This window comes from Ascaphus truei, chromosome 4, assembly GCF_040206685.1.
Source record: "Ascaphus truei isolate aAscTru1 chromosome 4, aAscTru1.hap1, whole genome shotgun sequence".
Taxonomy (NCBI): Eukaryota; Metazoa; Chordata; class Amphibia; order Anura; family Ascaphidae; genus Ascaphus; species Ascaphus truei.
In genome coordinates this window covers 112288901-112308043 of record NC_134486.1, presented here as the reverse complement: position 1 = coordinate 112308043, position 19143 = coordinate 112288901, and the positions used below count along the sequence as shown (strand labels likewise).

General features: G+C 43.0%; 1 protein-coding gene across 8 annotated transcripts in view; it reads left to right on the top strand.

Moving 5' to 3' along the window:
* Positions 1-19143, top strand: part of MAP4K3 (mitogen-activated protein kinase kinase kinase kinase 3) — a 264180-nt gene that overhangs the window by 55807 nt on the left and 189230 nt on the right. For all 8 annotated transcript variants that reach the window (XM_075596465.1, XM_075596462.1, XM_075596466.1 and 5 more), the window contains exon 2: positions 11996-12053. In XM_075596465.1, coding sequence (XP_075452580.1) covers positions 11996-12053 — 58 coding nt within the window. The remainder of the gene's footprint in view (positions 1-11995; positions 12054-19143) is intronic.

Below are 19143 nucleotides of genomic sequence, written 5' to 3'. Positions count from 1 at the left end.
CGCCGGAAGAAGAGATCAGTGTATCTCGAAAGCTCGCACAAATAAAAGCATTTCGTTTGCCACAGAACGGTATCATCTATTTATTTTTTGATTATATATATATATATATATATATATATATATATATATATATATATATACCGAGTAAATATTGGCCCAAGCATCACACGTTTGGTACTAGGTGGCGAGTAGATTTTTTTTATATACACACACATATACATAAACACAAATACACACACATCTTGGTATATGTTTGTTTGCATAATGTCTAGCATGGAGGAACAGAAATAAATACTTGGGAGATTTGAATGTATTTTTCAGGCATTAAATAAGAATTTCTCCAGGCCGCACACACATTTACACAAAACAAACCACTTTTGTATCTGGTTAAAACCATAGACTGCATTTGTTTGTAGTCGCTCGATGCCACTTCGGCCCATTTCGCATGCTCTTCACAGCGACTCGGATGGTAAATAATGCTTTGGGTTTCTTTGAATACATTAGCATTTTTAGTAATGTCATCCACAGCCACAAGCCGAATCCTAATTCTGTGGCATTATGTAAACATGAGGCTGGCAGCTGTCCTGCCTGACCTAAAGATCAAACCTATCTGCTTAACTCGCTGCGAGTAGGGGTCAGGCCTTGTACCGGCGCAATTACTGCAAGGTGAGAAGATATGGTAACCGTTTTCCGAGCCCTCTGTCAGGAGATCAAATTGCGGTGCGGCAAGTGGTGGGGGTTGAATTGAAATACAAGCTCTCTGAACGGTACTCTTTCTTCTCCCTGTGTCCATATGCTACAAGCTTTTTTCCTTGGGGGATGTGCAAAACCTTTGTGCACATTCATGTTGGAGGCTAGTGAAAGAGCTGCAAAAAATAAGAAACGTCTGCAAGAACCTGGGTTGTGTCCTAAATTGTGACTTTTGGAACACTACATTGTAAGTGAGTTAGACCTCTCATCATTGCTTCTGCATTCTTCTCCTGGTTTTATAGGTATTAACTAATCCCCAAATAAAAACCCATTTGTGGTATGTTATATTTGTTATTCTGCCTTTCACGGTTGTGCTTTAGTGTCTAAAGTAGCAAAGCTTTGAAACGTGTTAAACGATGGAAATAAGTGACGTGCATTCAATTAACCTCTGGGCTGCCTTTGCGGTGCTGTTAATGCGTTTCCAGTGTTTTGCCATTTATTGGGACAGGCCACCAACGCATTTTACATCCATTACTTGAGGGTTTCCCGTGCCTCAGTAAGGGCTCCTCAACTCGTGCTCCCTAGGGCCAATCCATTTCACAACCGTTACACAAGCGGCTAAATGCAATTTTTCCGTCTGAAACTTGTATTGTCCAGAATGAAAATATGAATGTAAAACATCACAATTCTTGTATCATTTTATCTTTTATTGATGCATTACGGTGATGAAATCTGCTTGTACATATCTACCATACATTATAATACTCTTCCAGCTCACCTACTCCTTGTACATGTTTTCTCATCCGGCCCCTTGGGGGAAACCTTTTTTTTTTGAAGAGGACTGGTCTTGGTTGATAGAGTAAATAATGCTGTGGTCGATATTTTATTTTAGGTCTGTCTGCTTTTTATTGTGTATAAACAGAGCAAAGTTTCATCTATTTTCTTGGGGGGGGGGGAAAGGAAGTTCTTTAAAACCATTGCTTCTTTGTTTTGGAATGAATCCTGTCGCTTGCCGAGCTGGGTCTGATTACCCATGTCTTAGTCATAGAGAGACTTTCTTTAGCACTCCTGACCACTTCTCTCTGCGGTTTCTCCTCTGCTGGATATTGCAGAACACGGTTTAATAATACTGTACTGTGCGTGCGGTGCAACTTTTTGCCCATTATCCATACTTTATTTACTAGACCGAAATAGAATGCTGAACAAAAAAACCTGTGACTAAACAGTGTCCGCTTTACAGCCTGTTCAAAGGATCCATATAATAGTTTTGGCCCAAAACAGCATCATTTTCGTTCCAAGCCTTTAAGTCTGCTATAGTTTGAGCATTAATGTCTGTTCCATGCTCTTGGCTTCTTGAACAGTGATCTTATCTTTGAGTAATTTGTACCATGCAGATGCAGCCGAGTTTATTGCAGCCCGTGCGCACGCTCGTGGGAGAAATAGCACGATAGTCCTGCCCCCTTCTCGCGGGCGGCTGCTTTAAAACAATGGCTGCTTCCCCGCACTCGTTCGCTGTGTAGGCCCCCTGGCAGCGCGCCACGGGTAGCAGTACCGCTGGCTACATCGGTAGTGGCACGTTTGTATTGGACAGCAGGTAACATTTCACAAGCATTAGGAGACTCAAATAAACAATGCTCTATTGTCAGAAATAATCATACAATTAATTTCTTGATGTACACTGTTAGATAAATGAGCGATTCCACATCAGCCATTATTCCAGTAGAAGCAACCATCTAAATTCCTGTGTGGTTTGTTTAATAACCATTCGCCAATTTGCCATACCTATAACCTCCAACTCCTTCCCCTGAACCACAATGGGATCAGCTGTGTGGCTGGACTAATATCCACCCTATGTAACATCCCATTCCCTCCCCCCAAACCTTAATGGAATCAGCCATCGGGCTGGGCCATACCCCAACCTGAGATGTACGCCATCCTACAATTACCTTCTTGGTTCAACATTGTCTCTCATTCCCTCTAGGTTGTAAGCACTCTGGAGCATGGCCCTCATTACCTTCCGTGTCTGTGTTTGTAGGTAACTGTTTATGTAATATACATAACTCTGCACCCCATTGTACCTCGCTACGGAATATGTTGGCGCTTTACAAATAACGATAATAATATTCTGCTTTTACTCTCTTTTTTTTTTTCCCCCCGCATCCTTTCTGCATGTTGAGTTTTTATTTAAAGACTTTGATGGTTGAACGATCAGACTTACTTCTTAGAGCAGTGTTTTTCCACTGGGGTCACCCCGGGCGTCCCTGAAAGGTTCCCTGCAATTTCAAGTCATTTTAAAATTATACCAAATACATAAGAATTTACAATGCATCTGATCGCAGACGCGATATTAGAGAGGGTTGGGGTTCCTTACAATGCATCTGATCTCAGACGCGCTATTAGAGAGGGTTGGGGTTCCTTACAATGTATCTGATCTCAGACGCGCTATTAGAGAGGGTTGGGGTTCCTTACAATGCATCTGATCTCAGACGCGCTATTAGAGAGGGTTGGGGTTCCTTACAATGTATCTGATCTCAGACGCACTATTAGAGAGGGTTGGGGTTCCTTACAATGTATCTGATCTCAGACGCGCTATTAGAGAGGGTTGGGGTTCCTTACAATGTATCTGTATCTGATCTCAGACGCGCTATTAGAGAGGGTTGGGGTTCCTTACAATGCATCGGATCTCAGACACGCTATTAAAGTAGCAGTCCAAGCTGCTGCTTTTTTTCATTTAATTTTTTCCTCTTTAATATGTAAAATAGGAATATATGTACAGCTTTCGGCGCCAAACCTTAAACAACCAATGTAAGATTATTAAATATAAATGGTATACTTATTGTCCCGCAGCTATGGAGGAGTGCATCCAGTGAGAGGAAGGCACAGGCAAGTGTCACGCTCTGCCAATTCTCTTTACCCTGATTGTAATATCAACGTGTATTAGACCATTTGTTTGTGTTTTTTGTTTTTCTCTCTCTATCTCCCCATCATATGTACTGTGGAGAAGAGGATTTAAAGTCTACGCGCTGGAGGACTCTGCCTTTTTTCTACTGCCTCTTTAATATGTGCATCAATACAATCCACACAATGATAAGTAATTAGCCAAATTACCGATCGATCCATTTTCCTGTGATGAATCGGTGAAGATTCTGCTTGGGGGTTCAGTAAATGGCTGCAGAGGAGTATTCTGTAGTCAATGAACACATTTGCATATTAATATAGCAAAGTTCTGTGGGGAAGATCATGTGCCCAGGCAGTCACTAAATACAATTGGTGCACTGCTAGAGAGAGGGCAGGGCTCAAAAAGGGGTGTGCCAGAGCCTGTTTCAGAAGAGGAAGAGGATGTGACTTTGTAAATGGTTGCTATAGAAACAAAAAATGTGTGTTACATTATCATACATTAAAAATTTAATTTCAGAGTTGTTTTTAAAAATGAAAAAAAAAACCGCTGCAACTATGTTCTCATAGTACAGAACTTATTTCTTTAAAAAAAATACACGTAGGATATTGCTTGGTCTGCACCTTTAAAAGAGGGTTGGGGTTACGCAGAATGTCACAATATAATTATAGGGTACCCCCCCACACACCTTCTCCCCACTGTCTTATTGTATGCACATCTCAGTATGACATTAACAGAGCAGACCGTACTGTCACAGTGTATCAAGCAAGGTCAGCTTGGATGCCTAACTTATTAAATACATTTCACTGCACAATATTTATTTGACGAGAAGAGCATTATGTACGGTGTGGGGCAGGATTTGCACATCAGTGAGAGGATTTGTACCGGGCATTAGACCAATGAGCAAACTCCGTTAACTGGCATAAAATAAAATGAGGTGATCCACACAAAATAATCTTTTAGTTTCTCTGTCAGCTCGTTAGTTCTTTGAAGCGGAGCGAGGCCAGATCATTGACTTCTTAATTAAAGGGCCAATCCCACACACCATATGGGGCTAGATAATATCTAATCGTCATATTTAAATAGATTAATTTATCCTTAAATTAAAAATGTGAATTATTTTTATACTTTTGTGGCGCACTTTTCCCCCACCCCCTGGGAGATATGACGGCTACTGTGTGTGTGGTGCATTACCTGTGGCTCGCAGGAGGCCTGAACTTCCGCTGCTGGGAGCCTGGGGTGTACCTGATCCGACTGGTGACAGCGCCGCCACCTGCGCGGGATCCTAACAGTGTTGGATAACCCCGTGCAGGACACTATATATGTAATACACACTGGTATAGTATAACAAGTTTACTGAATGCGTAGTGATAATAACAGAACCACTCAGGCCTCGCATGGCCGTAACCCCACACCGTGCCCCCAACACTGTCCACGCCCCTGTGGGGTTTACCCCAATGTACTGAGGGGCCCCATGGCACCCAACCACACTGGTGTCCACAGAGTCAACCCACCCAAAGTGTGTGTGACAGCGCTGCCCACACCCGCGTGTTACTGTTGGTGCACTTGTAGAATGGTGGTATATCTGCCGGGTGCTCCAACACCTGGTAGCGCTAACTGAAGATAAGGGATCCACTGATCCAGCGACGTTGTCAGCGATGGCGTCCGCCTCCACGTGGGGTGGTATCCGGTTGGAGTGTCCCACCGTGAAGATAGCCTCTGTGCCTTTCGGTGGTGGTCTGGTCCCAGACCACAGGCCGCAACTGCTGCACGGCATTCTGTTGTGTCCCTGACACTAATGATGCTAAGCGGGGCAGTGTCCCTGTCCAATGTGCCTTTCCCTATAGCAGCCACAAGCTATGTGGGAGTTGGGCCTAACAGGGGGTCTCTGGCCTAGTGCAGGGGCCTACTGACACCCTACACCCTTACCCTCTGATGTCCCAGCTCCGACTGACTCGCGAGGTCTGAGCGCACCAAATGTAACAACTTGCTGAGCAGGGAATCTGGCCACCCAATTGGCTGCTGTGTCCATGTGATCTAGCAGCCCCATAACCTTCTGTGGGCTGTAGTCCGCGGATCCCTATGTTGGTAATGGCCGCCGCTCTATATGCCCATTGCGCATGCGCGCGCTTCTCCTAATGGCCGCCGCAACCTGACCCAGCCTGCGCATGCACGAACTTGCACTGCGCATTGCGGCCGCATTTCCAACATGGCGGCGCCCTCGGCTCTCGCTCGCCACTCCGGCGCACTCGACCCCTTCCTGCACACTGCGCTGGTTCCCCCGCTATACCGGAGGTAAGCGGGGAACCAAGGGGGCCAGACCGGGATACCCAGAAGGGAGACCTGGCCACACTTAGAAAAAAAATCATGTTTTTTTTTTAATGCAATTAGTACTTCAATTTTTTTAAATTTTTATTGTTCTGCCATTTAACCAGAACAGAAATATTTATTAGTAGATGCTAGGACCCACAAACTCACGCAAAAGATTATATAAAGATGGCGATTACCATGGAAACTGTCAAAAAATATATCGAGCAAGCATAAGTATTTTTAAATGTATTTTTGTTCTACATGTCACACTCTGTTAAATGTGCTACTGCTATCAATCCACTTTGACCCCGTGTGGCACTGGCTCTTTGGCACGTGAGAACATGAAAGTGGCTGGCATAACAACTGTTTTTGTTCCTCGAGTTCACAGCTGAGGTTAGGATTGCTGTGGTAATGCAACACCGTTCAGGTGAGATTCAGAGCTGGGCGTTCAGGTGAGATTCAGAGCTGGGCATTCAGGTGAGATTCAGAGCTGGGCGTTCAGGTGAGATTCAGAGCTGGGCATTCAGGTGAGATTCAGAGCTGGGCGTTCAGGTGAGATTCAGAGCTGGACACTTTTCAGCCTGACACTTAGAAGTTTCCTAGCTCAGCACTCCGACCTTTCAGCAGGACAAATGTTTGTCTAATCCAGGGGTGCGAAAACTTTCTCTCCTGTGCTCCCTGTCGGCACTCCCCCCCCCCCCCCCCCCCCCCCCTCCTTACCATGTCTCCGGCGTCAAATGACGCCGCTGGGCCATGCGGAGAGTTGTAGCTGTTGTATTGGTGCCAATGAAGCGTAGATTTAATATTGTATATTAAGTTGTGATGTTTTGTAGTAGACCAACAAGCGTATTTTTTTGCTGCACTGCACCATAGCACAGTTTCAATTGTGATACAGCAAAAAAAGATACTACTTGTGAGCCCATTCGCGTCTGACATGTCTGCAACCCTGCTTTTCCACAATACAATGCTTCCACTACAGCAAGGGATTCTGGGTAATGTCCTGCAAATGAGCCCACAGTCACCTTTTGTGATGCAGAAAGTTACTCCAGTTTAAAGATGGTGAATTTCTTTGGCACAGATTGAATGCAGGCATCACACAATTTGATACATCTCATTACAATATGCTATATTTTGTTCCATTTCACCCTCCACCTGTGCTCCCCCATCTCTTTCTTTTGTATCACACAATTTGATACATCTCATTACAATATACGCATCATGGAGCGCCTCCTTTAGACAGTCCCCAATTCACATCTTCACATGGTTAAATTGTAGCAACAGCCTTGGTACATTGATGCGAACAGGCGCAATATGAAATGAAAGCCGTTTGTGTTAATGTTGCTACAGAATGATGTGTGCAGAGCTCACAGATCCTCAGATATCTCTTCATGTGACCAGCAATATGGGGTGAGCAGGAAATGTGTGTGTGTGTGTATAGATGTTTTATTTCGAGGTCTCCTCTTCTCTTGGCAACTGTGGGGTTTCTAATTAATCTTTGGCTCTTTGTACCAGTGTATTATTAGTCAGCAGTTGATTATTCCCTCTGTGATGTAAGACATTGGATACTAACATTTTATATAGATATATGTTATTTTGTTTGTTCTGCTAGTCTCTTGTCAGGTGGTATACACCATCAGACTTGGAGAATTGAACACACACCTGCAATTATACTATTTGCCAAGCGTATTCTCTCCTTATTTCTCTTCACTTACAAACAATTTGGGATCGATTTTATGGAGTAAAAATCAGGACAGTTGGCAGCATATTCTGTATAACTATTGGCGTCAACTTCACTCTGAAAACCCTCAGCTCTGGCATTTAAACATGGCTACTAGAACTCCTCACTCCAATGAAGGCCATTGTGTGAGAAAATACAAATGACCACCACCAGCACGTGCTGACGTTGTCAATAAAATGTAAATAGTAACAAAGTAACAACGTAGGTTTTTCTATGTTTCAATTCACATAGCTTCACGCAAACACGAAAAAACATTCCTATGCGTCAGGGCAGTTCAGATCTGGAGGAACTCTTTGACAAAGCGTTACCCAGCACGAAACGCGTGACGGGTATCTACTGCGGTCCTCCGTTTTTGTTGTCAAATTTTTTTAGTACATTTTTGCTCTTCAGCCCATTTTATGTGTAAGCCGCGGCACCGCCGTTCCTGTTCTTCAGATCTGGGCCGATACTAGCAGGCGAGACTTTCATATATTTTTTTTTCAACTTAATTTTATTTGCAGTTTTCAATGGGATGCAGAAAATAAAAAGGGCACATTCAGGACCACATCTAGTAGTTTTCGCATACATTTCAGTTTGAACATTGATGGTGGGGTCCAATTAACAACTACTAATAACAACCCGTTTAAATTGTATTGTATGTCTTTATTTATATAGCGCCATTAATGTACATAGCGCTTCACAGCAGTAATACATGTGGTAATCGAATAAATAACAGATAATATAAATAACAGATCATGGGAATAAGTGCTTTAGACAAACATAACATTAAGGAAGAGGAGTCCCTGCCCCGAGGAGCTTACAATCTAATTGGTAGGTAGGGAGAACGTACAGAGACAGGAGGAGGGAGTTCTGGTAAGTGCGTCTGCAGGGGGCCAAGCTTTATGTATCATGTGTTCAGAATATCCACGGTGCTATTCATATGCTTCTTTAAGCAAGTGTGTCTTAAGGTGGGTCTTAAAGGTGGATAGAGAGGGTGCTAGTCGGGTACTGAGGGGAAGGGCATTCCAGAGGTGTGGGGCAGTCAGTGAAAAAGGTTTAAGGCGGGAGAGTGCTTTAGATAAAAAGGGGGTAGAAAGAAGACATCCTTGAGCAGAACGCAAGAGTCGGGATGGTGCATAGCGAGAAATTAGGGCTGAGATGTAAGGAGGGGCAGAAGAGTGTAAAGCTTTAAAAGTGAGGAGAAGAATGGAGTGTGAGATGCGGGATTTGATTGGAAGCCAGGAGAGGGATTTCATGAGGGGAGATGCTGAGACAGATCTAGGAAAGAGTAGAGTGATTCTGGCAGCAGCATTTAGGATAGATTGTAGGGGAGACAGGTGAGAGGCAGGAAGGCCGGACAGCAGGAGGTTACAGTAATCAATTTAAATAACAATTAGACCAGACAAATACATAGGAAAGGAGGGCAGGGAGCTCCTTCTTTCTCAGCTTTTTAGGTTTTTAGCTTGTCATTTTTCCTGTACCTATTATCTATAAGAAATATTCCTTGTGTCCAGTAGGCTTCCATTTTAATGCACAGCTAAGCAAACTAGTGAGTGATGTTTAAGGCTGGGCTAATTCGATAAAGGTGTGTTAGCTCCTGGCTTCTTTTTTTTTGTACTAGGGGGGAAGGAGGGCGTCTCCAGAGCTGAAACAAGTTAATTTCAGCCAAGGAGACCCTCTGCTTCCCAATATATTTGCCTGCATTGGTTCATGCCATTAACAGCTCTGGCTGGGCGAGCAATTTTTGGTGGTTTAAATGTCCCACGTAACGGACAGCAATAGGAAGTAACTTTGCATGGCCAATGGGAAACCGCGACATGGTGCGTCACTGCTTCCTATTGACCCGTGTCATGGGGGGACCTTTAAACATGCATGAGATACTGGCGGACCCTACACAGGCAAGTATCTCATGAAATGGGGTGATCCCCGGAGCAGACATGTAATGCAGATCATCTCCGGAGACCCCCTGCCTCCCACCTAAGGGGAAATGCTCTTTTACGTTGGTGGTAATTAGAGAGTGAGAAAACTGGCCTGTTGTTAGCCCCCGAGGACTGAGCTTGAGCATAAGGGGACTGTTTCTATTGCTAAGCGACACCCAACTTTGGTAAGGAAGGGTGGATGTGAAATGCAACAACAGTGTATTTCCAGCCTCATTGTGTCATTCTCTGCAGTTGTTTTTACGATTTTACCTCACTTGCATGTTTTGTAAAACGTAAAAAAAAAAAGAAAGAAAGGTATTTGCAGCAGATCACACTTACTTTTGCAATGTGATGTTTGTGATCCTGTGCAGTATGTAGGGCATAGTGTCTCCCATATCTAAAGCAAACAGATGCGAGGGCCTCTCCTAGTTTAACGCCTTGGTTAATTTCCTTGTCCTTCTGCGCTATGAGAACAATACTTAAAGCAGCAGTACGTTCACTCGAAAAGCATCCCGTTTCTTCACCAAGCACACGGTGGAATGAGCATGATGGGTCTTGGATGAGAAGTAAAGAGTGACACTGTGTGCTCATTTGCATGTCATTACCCAGAATCCCTGGCTGCAGTTGAAGCATTGTATGCTAAGAGGTAGTGGGGAAAGACAGGGTTGCAGACCCGTCTCAGACATCAAAATGTACCACAAGTGGTATGTTTATTTGCTTTACATTGTACAGTGGAAGGGTTTTGTCACTTTACTTGCCCACCACAACTTTTTGAATGTCTGGTTATAACCAAGTACCCGCTTCACATTGCATCGCCACCAAACAACCTCACACTGATGAGACCCAAAAAGTCAAAACAGCTGTCTGTGAGTAGGTTACTGGCTGTGCACTTCTGTAACCCAGGCTGTGCTGAAAAGTTGTGTAATATGACAGGCATAAGCTTATAGGGGTCCATGTTAAAATGGATGAGAAGTAAAGAGTGACACACTGTGCTTATTTGCATGCCATTACCCAGAATCCCTGGCTGCAGTGGAAGCATTGTTTGCTGAGGGATAATGGGGAAAGAAAGCTGAGACGTGGTATTTTGATTTGCTGTATCAAGCTGCAGAATATCTTCTAGTATTAGGCTGCGCTCATGGCGGCGGCGGCGCAAGCGTGGACGTGCACGTCCGGAACGCTTACCTGTTTTACTATTGCAGTTCCTCAAGTGCCCGCTGCCCCATGCGGCGATGTAGCGCGCTGACGCTGCTACATTTTGGCCAGACAAGTCAATTTGTCATTTCGGGGCTGCAGTGGCGTGACGTCAGCATCACGTCAGCTGGTTCAGCCACTGAGGGCGAAACAGCTTCGTGATGCGTTCGCCACGCCTCCGATCGCCTCCCCAATCTCCTGCAGCCAAGTGCACAGATCGCTGGGGCTGCAGGAGTGCCCACTGGGGGGGCGTGCACGGTAGCGTGCGCCCGCGCCGCCACCATGACTGCGGCCTTAGTTTGCGTTGGAAGTTGCACGCCTTTTTACGATGTTTGATGGTGATCTCTCAGGCACCGAGGCTAATGCCACCTGGCAGATTTAATCAAAGCAAAGTGACCCAACATTGACAGGAGAAACATGATTTGATACGTAATGACTTCCAATAATGTGCCAGATCACTCCTCGATAGTCACTCCCCAAACCCCTAAGTGATGCCCTCTGAACCTTCATTCATCAATGCAAAGCGGCGCAGCGGGAAATTGACACGTGGCATAATAGTAGTGTCAAAAAGCTGCGACCAGCTATTGATACATAATACAAGCAGTGAATTTTAAAAAGGGGACGCCAACTGCAGCTAAGAAACATCTTTTGTAAACCACTTAAATCTGTTTCTAAGCCACCAGAAGAGAATTCAGCATGAACGTTTCCTAAACCTCCTGGAGGATTTCATTATAAAGTATACATTATATGAGTTACGGTGGGTAGAAAAGTTTTTGCCCACAATAACTTCACTATAATATGGGGTTCAAACCTATTCCAGCTTCACATTGCAAAGCGAGTGAACCATCCCCACACTGATGAGACCCAGCAGTTCGAAACAGCTGTCTCTGAGTAGGTTTGCCGACCATGCATGTCTTTAACCCAGGCTGTGCTGAAGAAGCGGTATAATACGGCAGGGATAAGCTTATTGAGCAAAAGGTGACACTGTGTGCTCATTTGCATGCAATTACCCAGAGTCCCTGGCTGCAGTGGAAGCATTGTATGCTAAAGGAAAGGTTGCAGACCTGTCTGAGACTATTTTTATTATAACGTATGTAGTCAGGATAGTAAAATATTACTATGTAAAGTATAGTTAGAACAGGCGGGACCACCGTTTCAATTCATTAGCACCGTGATGGCTTTTGTTTCGCCAACCATACCGCTAGATTGAGTTATTCTGTGCACGTGATCCCTGGCAAATCACAAACCTGTTGTCTCTTCTGTGTTTTTCAGGCTCGCAATGTTAACACTGGGGAGCTGGCGGCAATTAAGGTTATTAAATTGGAACCAGGTAAGACGCTCGCTGGGGTTTTTCTTTACATGTGGATATTGATGTTGTGCTAGGAGAATGGGCGCTTGATGGAAACATGCCAGAGTGGCATAGTGTGCAAAGGGAAGCAAATGTAGAAGTAGGGGGGAAAAGAACTGCACTTTCTGTGTAATGATCACATACATCTCTTTGTTGTGTTGCTTAAATGTCTATAGAATTTTAGTTAGAAGAGGCCGCTGTAGTAGTTCTCACCATTGGTTTTCAACCATTTAAGAATCGCAACCATTTAAGAAAGAGCACCACTCCCTACCTAAGCTTCGGCAGCTGAACTGCACTTTATTCAGCTCCAGGGACCCTCTGGTTGCTGAGATACTTGCTATTGAAGTTATTACTTCTTGTTTTTAAAGGGGATTTAAATGGCCATCCAATAGGAAGCTATGGTGTTGCAATGATGTTGCAACTTCTCATTGGCCTGAGTTTTGCAGCCATTTTGTTTCCCCTCCTGGGTAATTTTATTTCCCGGTTCCCACTCTGTAAAAAAAAAAAAAAATGAGTAGGATGAACTGGTCCTTTAACCTATGTACCTAAAATCCAATTTAAATTCTTTATGGGCAAGCTACCCAGCTACCTGAACAAGCTCCTCACCCCTACCACATGCAGCACCTATCATCTGAGATCTGACTCCAAAAGACTGTTCATGGTCCCAAGGCTCAACAAAGTATCCGGACGTTCCTCCTTCTCCTACCGTGCACCCCAAAACTGGAACAACCTACCAGAGACTCTCACATCCACCACCAGTTTAAGTTCTTTCAAATCTAAGGCTGTCTCACATTTTAATCTGGTCTGTAACTGTTACTTACGCCCATAACATATATTATCTTTAACTGTGCACGCAAAGTCTTGTATATAATGTATACACTGTTCATTTATGTAACTGTATTTGTAGCCATGTATTATTTGTCTTAACTCTGTGCCCAGGACATACTTGAAAACGAGAGGTAACTCTCAATGTATTACTTCCTGGTAAAATATTTTATAAATAAATAAAATAATAAATTTACTCGGGAGGGCATGTTCATTTTCTAATGAAGTAACATCTTCCATGCAGTTTATATAATGGAAACATATTGTGTCTGCAACGTTTTGAGATAATTGAATTATTATTACAATAACATGTATATTTCTTCTAAAATAAAATCATACCGAGATGTACAATTTGCACTGCTACTAATGGATTAATTTGTGTTGTGACACCTCGAGGTTTGGTTTAAATGATGCAGCTAAATACTTCCCAAGATGCTATACTGATATCCCATTATTATCCCCCTCGCCTTACATGCAGGATCACCCATTGACTTCACACAGCATCAGGACCAACGAGGGTTAGGCCGCGCTTATAGTCCTGGCGACGCTGACGTCACGCTGCGGTCGCTGGAAAAATCAAATTGAAGTAACTTTCAGCGACCGCGCCGTCGCGTCACTCCTACTATAAGCTCACTCCTACTATAAGCTCCCTCCTACTATAAGCGCACGCGACAGATTCAATACATTTGTTTTGCCGCAACGGTCGCGTCGCCTGGACTATAAGCGCGGCCTTAGAAAGGAAACAATATGGATGTACCATTTTTATTGTAAAACATAGAAAACTTGCAATCTCTCTCTCTCTCTTTCTCTAAAACATAGACAATGTACAATCTCTCTCTCTCGCTCTCTAAAACATAGACAAAGTACAATGTCTCTCTTTCTCTCTCTCTCTCTCTCTCTCTCTCTCTCTCTCTCTCTCTCTCTAAAACATAGACAATGTACAATGTCTCTGTCTCTGTCTCTCAAACACAGAAAATGTACAATCTCTCTCTCTCTCTCTCTCTCTCAAACACAGAAAATGTACAATCTCTCTCTCTCTCAAACACAGAAAATGTACAATCTCTCTCTCTCTCTCTCTCTCTCTCTCTAAAACACAGAAAATGTACAATCTCTCTCTCTCTCTCTCTTAAACACAGAAAATGTACAATCTCTCTCTCTCTAAAACACAGAAAATGTACAATCTCTCTCTCTCTCTCTCTTAAACACAGAAAATGTACAATCTCTCTCTCTCTAAAACACAGAAAATGTACAATATCTCTCTCTCTCTCTCTCTCTCTCTCTCTCTCTCTCTCTCTCTCTCTAAAACACAGAAAATGTACAATCTTTCTCTCTCTCTCTCTCTCTCTCTCTCTCTCTCTAAAACATAGAAATCTTGCAATCTCTCTCTCTCTCTCTCTCTCTCTCTCTCTCTCTCTCTCTCAATACAAATGATAATGCAGAGTGGAGAGAAGGATTTATAGGCTTAAGATTTACTACATTTTGATATTGATATTATTGCTATGTGTTAATAGTTATAAAGAGTTATTTTTACCACTGTATTTACTAAAAGTTTAATGCTCAAATAACGCAGCAATAACCCTCCTGATGATCACAAACAAGAGTGCAAATATATGCAAATGAAGAATTAAGAGCTAAAGGACCTATTCACATGTTAAATGACATAATAACATCGCAGCGCATATTAATATATTAGCAGCTTAGAAACAGTGGCTACAGTCTTGGTCAAACCAGGGTTACTTTGAAGGCTGTTATACTTTGTGTGTTTTATTTGTAGGGTGTTGATACTGTATGTTAAGTGTGATGTATCCCCCCCTCCCGCCCCCCCACACAATGGCATCACTTGCACTGATTAATTCAGATTTCTGGGTTAACCCTGATCACGATCGTTATTTAACACAGTTACCACTTTTTTTGGTGTGTACAAAATGAGATTGAATATCACATCCCTCTTATGAGCACGTCATTCTTGGTAAATTGGGAAAAAATATAGATGCGAGCCCACTTTCTTATAAGCTACATTTTTATAGCCGCAATATCGAGAGTTGGTAAATTTAGGCCATAGAAGGAAACTGGAGGAGACTGAGATGTGTGGTTTCTATGCAAGATTCCTGCACTGTGTTTTGCTCCATCCTATGAATGGAATGTTGTTGCAGGAAATGACCCCGGAGGACTTCACTTCCTCTTACAAATCTCAAAGCACGGAAATGCTGGTTTTTGTTGGTTTCATAATGTCATGTCTGCATTCACTGGTACTCGGAATACATGTATTAATGACACGCAATGGGTATGAGAAAACGTATGTTTGTGTGCATGAATATGTAAATATTTATAAAATGTGCATATGTGTATAAATATATACACGTGTGTGTATATGTATATACAGTGTTCGACAAACCTATACATTTGCTCGCCCCGGGCGAGTGGATTTAACCCCCGGGCGAGTAAATATTGGCCCAAGCAGCACACGTTTGATACTAGGTGGCGAGTAGATTTTTTTGTGTGGCGAGTAGATTTTTTTGTGTGGCGAGTAGATTTTTTGGTGATTTGTCAACCCCTGTGTATATATGTGTGTATGTACTGTATATATATGTATATATATATATATATATATATATATATATATATATATATATATATATATATAAAAGATATAGACCTTAATCTAAGTCCTAATAATAGATAAAGATAACCTGATCAAACAAATGACATAAAAACATGATACTTTTTCACCATCTATTTATCCACAAATGGTTCAACATTCAATATCCTTGTGTGAAAAGGTATGTGAAACTTTAGATTCAGTATCTGTTGGCACCTCCTTGAGCAGCAATGACTTCAACTAATCATTTCCTGTAACTGCTGGTCAGTCTGTCACATGGTTTTGAGGAATTTTGGACCATTTCTACTTACAGAACTGCTTCAACTTGGTGACATTTCAGGGCTTTCTTGCATGGACAGGTCACGTCAGGTCATACCACAACATTGCGATGGGAGTTAGGTTTGGACTTTGATTAGGCCATTCTAAAACACAGAATTTCTTCTGCAGCCATTCTTTTGTAGATATGTTGTATGTTTAGGATCATTGTCTTGCTGCATGACCCACTGTCGCTTCAGCTCACAGACGGATGGCCTGACAGTCTCCTCTAGAATCTTCTGATACAATGTAGAATTCATGGTTGTGTCAATGATGGAAAGCCGACTAGGTCCTGAGGCAGCAAAGCAGCCCCAAACTATCACACTCCCACCACCATGCTTGACAGTTGGGATGAGGTTCTTCTGTTTGAACGCAGTTTTGGTTTTCGACAAACGTAACATTTTTAATTGAGGCCAAAAAGTTCTACCTTTGACTCGTCTGTCCAGATAACATTGTTCCAGAAGCTTTGTGTATTATCTATGTGCTCTTTGACGGATTCCAGACGGAGAGCAGTGGCTTCCTCCTGTCTATCCTTCCATGAACACCTTTCTTGTTCAGTCTTTTTCTGATAGTTGAGTCATGAACATGCACATTAGCCAAGGCGAGAGTGGTCTGCAGATTCTTGGATGTTACTCTGAGGTTCTTTGTGACTTCCTGGATGATTGCTGGTTTGTTCTTGGAGAGATTTTGGTAGGACGACCGCTCCTGGGTAGAGTGACTGTGGTCTTGAACTTTCTCCATTTGTCTGACAGGGGATTGGTGGAAAAAAACAGAAAACAAGGGTATTGCGGGTGAACAGAAGTCTTTAAAAGTAAAATTAAATACCTAGCGATTCAAGGGCAGGCTGGTTAGCAATATAGCCAGACACCCGACATCTCAATGGTGCACACGGGTCTTTATGGGGCCACAGTTAATGCACTTCTTGTGGTGGACTTCATGTGGGGAAAGGTCAAATGAAGAATCAATAGATATCATAAATACTCACACAGGCTTGTGTGAGCACAGACACATCAGGTTATTCCTCTCCTTATTCAGATGAATCTTAAGGTCTCGGCCAGTCGCTCGGTGTGGCTCCTTCTCCTCTGGTACCAGTCAACACTCACCCCAAGGTGTAGTTAAAACATAGAGAGAATGGAAGTAGTGAATGTCTTATAGAAATGAAAACAATCACTATGGGATCTATGGGCGGACTGGTTAATGTTATAGCCAGACTCCCCCAACACCTTAGTACTGCACAAGGGTTCCGATAGAACCACAGTAAATGCCATTCATGGGGTGAAATTGGATCAGGGATGTAGAATCAATAGATAACATAATATCACATGGCCTGTGTGAGTACAGGCACATCAGATGGTTCATTTCTTTTGTAAATAATGCAGTCGTCGCTCTTCACTGGGTATGGCTTCTTCTTGCCTGGCCCCAAATAGAACTCTCCCCCAGGTGTCAGTAAAACACAGGGAGAGTTAGAGTATATAGTCCAAGATTTATTAAAAGCACACAAAAAAGAAAAGGGTTAAACTCACAACTAAAAATCCCCCGTCGGCTGTGGCAAAGTCCGTGGGCCTATTCCCGTTCGAGCGCACACTACTTCAGCGTCCGGCAGTGGTTGGAACGCCCCCTCACCGCTTCACTACGGTGGCCTCCGAGGTCCAACAATCTTCAAATGGGAGGAGCAATGCGTTTCACTTTGGTTGCCATGGCGACGCAACACAGCCGGCTGAATCCCGGTAAGTAAACAGTTGCAGGGGCCTCATGCGATCTCCCGGCATTTAATTTAAATGCCTGGCGGAAGAGCGCGGGGCCTCTGCAACTGCCCGCGCCCCCCAGCAAAATCTCCCGCCCTCAAATTTGCGCACCGCTGCTCTAAGCCAATTGAAATATCCCTGTAGAAAATAACCAGGTTTGGCGGTGCTATGGGTAAAATGAATATTTAGTATATATAATATGAGGCACTCACAGGACTCGTAAAAATGTTTAAATAATTTATTAACATGTCAATGTATTGGTTCTCAAAGGAACCTTTGTCAAGAGACCTGAAAGGTTGACAATAAATGTGAAAATGTTTCCAAGTACGGCGAGTGCCTGATTTATCACTTGTATATCTCTACTACTCCAGTTCTCCAACTTCAAGATGTCAGTGGAGAGGTTTTGTATCTTGCAATATGTATATATATATATATATATATATATATATATATATATATATATATATATATATATATATACAAAGCTCTATATTGATACCAATATATAATGAATGTGCAATACTGTAGTGTGTTTAAAAAAACGGATTGGTCATGTTTCATCAGAACATTGTGATGGGCATAAAACGGACTTGCATTTGTAAGCCTTAAAACTTGAAAATAGATAAGCGAGTCCACACGGAGTTCTTGTACAGTAGAAGCCCAAGTTTGCAGATGAAGCCACAAAGATATACACACAAAGGAAAAAGAAGTGCAAATCCCAATAGACAGGATGAGCAGAAAGTCCATTACGGGGCACTCATAGTGGGTACAAAATATATCACATTTATTGAATATACAATTGATGGAATGAACTAACAAGACAGACTAGAATTAAAAACACTAAAAAAAAAAACATATAAGTGAATCGTCCCCAAATGGTCAGTCACAACAGTACTATAAATGAAATACTGGAAAACACTACATAGAATGATACTAATAGTGTGTAGTGACAAAAACTAGCACCTCATCTGATATTAGAAGAACTGAATCGCTCCCAGAATATCCATATAGTCCTGGAGGGGTTAATAAATGACCTCTCCTAATGAAAAATAGGATATTTACACCACCTTCTGGAAAAGCATTGATGGTCTAATTAGACCTCAGTGTGTGGCATATAGTGGCATACAATGCCTACTGTTATGCCAATTGCTAATGCGTGTAAGTAAAACTTGTTGGAACACAGTGCCAATGGTTGCTGAGAGATGTATAACAGCAAACACACCCTGTTCAATAGCATGTGCAAGCAATTGATATTCTTAATAAAATATCCAGCACTGAAACACAGTATATCAATATGTAGCCACAAGCACTACTCAAGTGAGATGTATTGATAGGAGCAGGATTAGGGCCAATGTAGTAACTGTTTCATTTTTTTGATGGAAGCCCAAAAGATATCTGGAGTCTTGGGCTGCTTCTTAGGCTGGGGCCATAGAGGGGGTAGCAGGGCTGAGGCGCGCTGACGCTGAGGCCCGCCTGCTGAAATCTGCGCGATTTCATGCCCATGCAGGCGAGCCAGCAGGCGCGATCGGGAGGCGGGGGGAGACTGAGGGAGGCGGGGAAGTGACGTCGCTGGGCCAATCGCCCGCGA